The sequence below is a fragment of the Camelus bactrianus genome, chromosome 3 (genome assembly GCF_048773025.1).
Source record: "Camelus bactrianus isolate YW-2024 breed Bactrian camel chromosome 3, ASM4877302v1, whole genome shotgun sequence".
Lineage (NCBI taxonomy): Eukaryota > Metazoa > Chordata > Mammalia > Artiodactyla > Camelidae > Camelus > Camelus bactrianus.
This window is the reverse complement of record NC_133541.1, coordinates 91,685,849-91,692,500: the sequence shown is the minus strand read 5'-3', so window position 1 is coordinate 91,692,500 and position 6,652 is coordinate 91,685,849. Positions and strand designations below refer to the sequence as shown.

General features: G+C 35.1%; 1 protein-coding gene across 1 annotated transcript in view; it reads right to left on the bottom strand.

The window, feature by feature from the left end:
• Positions 1-102: 102 nt before the first annotated feature.
• ADAMTS19 (ADAM metallopeptidase with thrombospondin type 1 motif 19) overlaps positions 103-6,652 on the bottom strand; it is a 222,728-nt gene continuing 216,178 nt past the window's right edge. The window contains exons 22-23 of the mRNA XM_045507852.2: positions 3,321-3,498; positions 103-1,395 (exon numbers count right to left, since the gene is read on the bottom strand). Coding sequence (XP_045363808.2) covers positions 1,244-1,395; positions 3,321-3,498 — 330 coding nt within the window. The 3' untranslated portion in view covers positions 103-1,243. The remainder of the gene's footprint in view (positions 1,396-3,320; positions 3,499-6,652) is intronic.

Here is a 6,652-nt window from a genome sequence, read left to right as displayed (position 1 = left end):
TTCATTATACAAACATCCTTCAGAAGATAGTCCAGAACAAAAGCAGACGGTGCCAGGACATGTGGAAACGCGAGAGACTCATGAAGAATTGCCTCCCGACAGGAAGTTTCACATATTTTATTGAAAAATCTAAGAAATCATGTGAATCATGTACAATCTTTTCTCACAAGAAAACCTTTAAGCTGGTTTTTTAAACGTTTCACAGAACTGTAAAACTTTTTACTTTTTAAAAAGAAAAAAAAAAAACACACAATGAAACTACCACAGTAATATCAATTTTTTTTTTTGTTTTTCCTTGTTTCTAGGGAAAAAGGCTGAAAACTAGTAAATTTTCCCATTATCATTTGTGAGGCTAAGTACTACACTCTTTTATAAATCTGCTAAAAAGATATAAGGAACTGGGTGGATCAATGCTTTCTTTGTTCAAACTATTTTAAAAAGCTAATATCTAATGACAACATGTTAAAATAATACACATTTTTGTAGGATGTTACCATTTCTATAACGGTTTCTCTACACGATATCAACAGTGCAATGGTGATTCAGTGTAAGTCATTACAGTGTTTCATTGTTACAATACTTGTGTTCAAGTACATCATGAACATGATCAAAGTCTCCATCTTGACTTTCCTTTTCCATTATTAAAATAAGGTTATAATTACAGTAGAATTTTTCCTATGGATAGCTCTAAATCTGCACCAAATACATAATACATTCTCTAAAAACCTGTTCAACACTATGAGGTTTGCTTTGTTTACACATCTCCTGCAGATTACAGAAAATGGGCTAATTCTGCACCAGGACACCAAAAACCAAAAATGACTTCTCTCCACATAGAACTAAACTATTATGCTAAGTTAGTATACATTCTGAATAACTCAATGGCATTGTTGGGGAGAGAGTAGCACCTTAGAGACAGCCCTAACTTTAAAAAAAATGTTTGATTTTTTTTTCCTTTAAAGCCTGAAGATCTCGGGTTTTTTTTTTTCCCTTTTTATTTTTATTCCGGCAACTGAATCCAACTTATTTATATAAAATTATTTATGAAGCCATATAGTATAAATGAAAATGTTTGTATAGCCAAAACAAACACCATATTGGATGTTTGGCAGGCCAAGAAAAATAAATTAATTTGATTAAATTATATGTAATCTGATAATATTTGGTCTGAAAAACATGCTAGTGTGTGTGTTTATAAATAATGTAATTGCAAAGAGCTGTGGGCCAGCCAGCCTGCTAGAGGTCAACTCTTCTGCTGCAGCTTTTGGGCATAGAAGTCCCTGCACGTCTCACAGCAGCGCTGATACCACCTCATGTCCTGACAGAGGTTCTTCTCACGGATCACCCGGCAGTACACAGGCCACTGATCACCCAGGCACTTGAAAGTCAGAGCAGCTGTGAAACAAAACACAGGGAACTCAATACACCGAGATAAACTAGATGTCACGAGTAGAGACAAACAGCAATCACTTAAGTGGGGCATTCGGTCCGCTTACTTTGACTCATTTATATTGCCTTGCAGAGCTTAAAAGACAGAGATAAAGACAGGCACACACGCCCCCCTCCCCCATAATAAAGGAGTAAAGTGAATGAAGAACGGTCTCACTCATGAGCTTCTATAGACTAATTACAGATAGATTTCCCAAGTCCAATGAGTTGTACTGCAAATGGCCTTTAAATTTCCATTACGTGGCTTTCATTTAAGCTTCTTTTGGATTTTCAGTTGCGAACATTAAAAAGAACAATGAATGTGTTCAATATGTTCACCATCATTGGACTACAAATTAATAAGTATTGTGATGGACGAAATTGCAAAGAAATAGCAAAACAAAAATCTGTTTACACTTACTTCACATTCCTTGTTTCCTAGACAGCAGACATGTCTAGTTGGGATATCTGGGGATTGGGGTTTCAGGCATCCTTAAAATCTAAGCTGATTATCAAAAGTGACTAAATTTTATAGCAATAGAGTGTTTGAAATGAGCTTTTGATATAAAAAAACTCGGTCATGTGGATTTGGCCCCAGTTCTTCTGAAGAATCAGCATGTTCTGGCATGTATAACAAAAGACAATTCTGCTACAATTGTTTCTTTTGCCACTGTTCTAGTATGATTCATTATTTCATATTTGAAAACCTCTGATTTTCCAACCACTGTGCTTCTGCGTTCAGGGATGTACCATCAAGAAATAATAAACAAAGAAAATGCAGTTTTAATTAAATTCTTCTTTCAATCCATTATTTTCTGCCACATGAGACTTTAAGGACTTCCAATAATTATTGCAGAGACGGATTATGTTGTCTTTGAATACAAGGATTTAGCACATCTGCTCTAGGATTGCTTAACTTTTTGTCTTAACTAGCTTTAATTCTATTTGAACTGATTATTTCTTAGAAATGTTAATTATTTGGCTTGAAAACGAGAATTTCTGTATTTCCATGAAGAACCAAACTTTTCCGTTTAGATCGAATCTTATGCCTGGAAAAACATCTATGACAATTTAGCTCCTTGAATTCTGGCCATATTATTCTGTATGATTAAACTGTTCCCCTGGAGATTATACATACAGATTAAAACTTAAAGTGTTGAACATAAATTAACCCAGCAACATCCAGGTAGCAGTGCTATTAAAAGCCACTAATTGCTACAAAAATTAAGGCTAATTCATATTTGTTATGCAAATACAGGATACTCTTTCTTGATGATGTATTAGATTGAATAACAGGAATTAAGAATACATATGAACGCATTTTATGACATAAAAGACTGTGTAAATCAGTATGTTATTACTATTTATTCATATTGAATATTTTTTCCTTAAAGATGAAAAAAATGGTACCTCTTGTTCAGTGATGTAGATCCATGTACCTGTTCTTCTTGAAAGAAAGGTTTTTACTCTATGTCTCCCCAAAGGATAATTTGTACCCAGGATCACAAGGCAGGCTGTTAACAATGGAGAGATCTAAGGTGTATGCTGCAACCTCACTTTCCACAGACATTACCGTAATTGATAGTTCTGCCATGGGTCTGGTCAGAACCCACAATATGGTTACATCCCTCAGCCCTTTAGAGGATGACCTGAGGTGGTGCGGCATTCATATTCCCAGGGCCTGGCTCTGAGTAGACAATTCAGGAATGAAAATACTTAAGTCTTCAGGATTTTTGTACCCACATGATCATTTGGACTAAACTACAGTCAAATAGATCCAATGTAGTCAGAAGCAAACTAATGAGTACAGATGGATAACTAAGCTTTAAAGTGAGATGCACAACCATGAGCATTTCTGTTTCTCAAGACAATCTCCTTTTCGGTCTGCTTACCCAGCCGGGGTGATGTTATAGTATTTACGTTAATCTTCTCATTGCAGGGCTGAAGGTGGCAGGGCCTGTATGCTGCAGGTTTTTCTGAAGAGAAGCATTCATTTCCATGTCTTCCTGTGATCTTATGCATGCACTGAATAACACGGGACTGCATTCCTTTGCCACAGGTGATTGAGCACTAGGAGAGATACAAGGTTTAATTAAAAGTCCCTTTTCTCAGCTTTAACACGCCTATTGTGTCTTTTATTCTTTCATTTTTTCAGTCAAAGTATAGTCGGTTTACAATGTTGCATCAGTTTCTGGTGCACCGCATAATGTTTCAGTCACACATATAGAGACATACTGTTTTCCTTTTTCTGGGCTGTGAGTCACCTTCTCCCTGTATTTCTTAAAACTGAACATGAGCCACATCATCTAGGGTTGATGTATAACCTGGGTCAGAAACACTGTTGCTCCTGACTTGGGCACAATGCTGTTCAATCTCTAGCTGACCTAAGGCAGAGCTTTGGGCAATGAAGGACGTAGGCAACTTAAAAACAGCAAGTTGGAGAGTATGACTTGGAGGGAAAGAGGGTGAATGATACCAGTAACGAACCTGGGCAGATGGTATTTAAAGTTTTAATAGCTAGTGTGCAACAAAATTGATTCACTGTTCTTTAATTTAGTCACTGATACTCAAGACTTAGATACGCCCGACTGGCGCACCGGATCCTCTTTAGAGTCTTTCAAGGTACTCACCCGCTCCATGTGCTCTGGCCTTAAAATATTTATTAAGAATATCAACATGGTTTATCAATCTGACGTGTTATTGAAATAACTGCTATGTCTTGGCAGATTATATGACATCCAAAATTGTGCAAATAAAAATATCTGATAATCTAGGTTACTCTAATAAAATACCCTTTGAATGGATTCCTTGTATTTCAGCTGAATGTCATTTGTCTTCATTTGTAAGATACTGCAAAGAAGAACACATTTAACATACAATGTTTGTTTATTAAAGAAGTCTCTTGGGTCCACGTATATCACTAGATCTAATTTGTTACACGAGTAAGCTGATGTTTAGTTGAATGAGAAAATACAATCATTTTATGGTATCCAAATTACAACTGCCAAGGGAATGTGCTTATGTCTCTGAAAATAATGATTTATTTACTAGTTATATGATTTTCTACAGGGTAAAGATTTAGCCATATTTGGCTGAAGAGTTCTAAAGAACTTAGACCTATTTAAAGAGATGATCTTGATGCATTCTATTTTAAAATTGGCAAATACTTTCTGATCGTCGCCTTTCAGGTACACAAGCACAAGGTTTGTAATGTTTTTTCCCCTCTGCATTTTACTAAGTCTTGATTAGGATTGCGTTTTCTTTGCAAGACTTTAAAACTCTTCCTCTACTACCATCTTGGGTCCCCACTCTTCTTCCTCTCATTAGCACAAGACTCAGTCTGCACAAGCCCTCGTCACCTCCAGCCTAGTTTGCCACCGTTCACTTTGCCTTTAGTCCCCAGCCTTCCAGTCAACCTCACATAGTAATACAGGGTATGTATTCTTCCAAATTTGCTTTACATATATAATCTCCTTGGACAAAACTCTTCAGCTACTGAGTTCCCCACTGCCTATGAGACAAAACCCAGTCTCCCAGAACCTCCCTGCTGTCATTTATCTACCTCCTCAGCCTTAACGTTCCACCTTCCTGCTTTAGGAATCGTTTGCTTTATAACTGCCTAATCATGCCCCTGAACTTTCTACTCCCACAACTGCAACTGTGCTCACAGTATTATTCCTTTCCAAATGCCTTGCGGTTTTTCAAAGCACAATCTCAAATCCACTACCTCCGTGAAGTGTCCACAACGATCTCAAATACTTACGCACATGCATACAACATTTATGGCTTAACAACATATATCCATCTCCCTGAGGCTATCCCTGAGAATCACTGGAGAAAATTTTCTTTTAACTACAGATTTTAAGTCCAAGAATTTCCATGTCAGTAAACTCAGATAGGGTCTGGGAATATACATTAAAACAAAACAAAACAAAACAAAACAAAAAACGTGGCTAGGTGATTCTGCTGCCTGAGTTTGGGAACTACGGGTCAATAGTATGTTCTCTGTATTTAATATAGGCCAGTTTCTAATCATGCTTACCTTTGATTAATATCCTTTCATGAATCTAGTTTGTCTCTTTAGGTCGACAGTAAATCTCTTGAAATTAGACTCATTGTCACATCACCTTCAGTAATAACACCTACCTATGAGGTATGAAAATAGCTTCTAAGAACAATATGATTTTATCTGCATGCCAGTAACATGCATCTACTTTATAGACAACTAATCTTTCTAAATTTGATTCTGTAAATATTTCTGCATAAAACCTTCTTTGTATCTGATGAATTCTCAGCTTTCTGCAAACAGGAGATTAAAGTACTGGGATATTACATCCCTTTAAATCTGATTTTTTCTCAACTTCTATATGATCCAAATGCTCGCAGTTTAGTTTAAGCTTTATTATAACTTAAAACTATTATAACAGGAGTAACTGTTTGACATGGTCTTTCTCCCCTGAATTTTAACATCATTCTATAGAATGGACGTAGTTATATAAATGTAGACATCATGCTTCTTAGAAATATTTGCAGAAAAATTAAAAATGGTTAAACTAAAAACTTTTAAGGGGTTAAGCTTATATGAAAAAATATCTTTCTTTTGTCTATGCCTGAAATTTCTAGATCTTGAAAGTAATCGTAATACTTGAGAAACCAAAAGAAAGACAGAAGTTTTATAATAGATGAACTCATTCTTATGCAATAGAGAAGGTTCTCAATCATATGTCAAAGAAACCTGGTAATCTGATTGGTTATAATATATAACTAATCTTATATCAACTCCAAAGGACGTGCATAAACCAAAGTAACATCATTTTTCAAGATCACAAAGTAACTTAGATACATGATAACTTAGAATACATAATTCTAGCAGATAATGGCTGAATAGTGACTTTCATAAAATTTTTTAAGAAATTAAGAGAAAAGAATTCACTCAACTAAATTGGTATTATTTCTGTCTTTGAAATTAATATAACAAGCTTTACTATGAAATTAAATAGTCTTATAGCCATAAAAACTAATTTTCATTAGAATACTTTAATAAAAAAATACCAAGCTCTTACTAGCAATTATTTTCTTTATAAAATATACTTTGGTAAAAATTTTATTACAAACTTGTGGAAAATAAAGAGACATTGAAATTGGAACAACTGAAATCCTGAAGTATCTTTTAAACTATTTCTTACTTTATTATAGAAAATACTATTAAACAATTGGATATTTC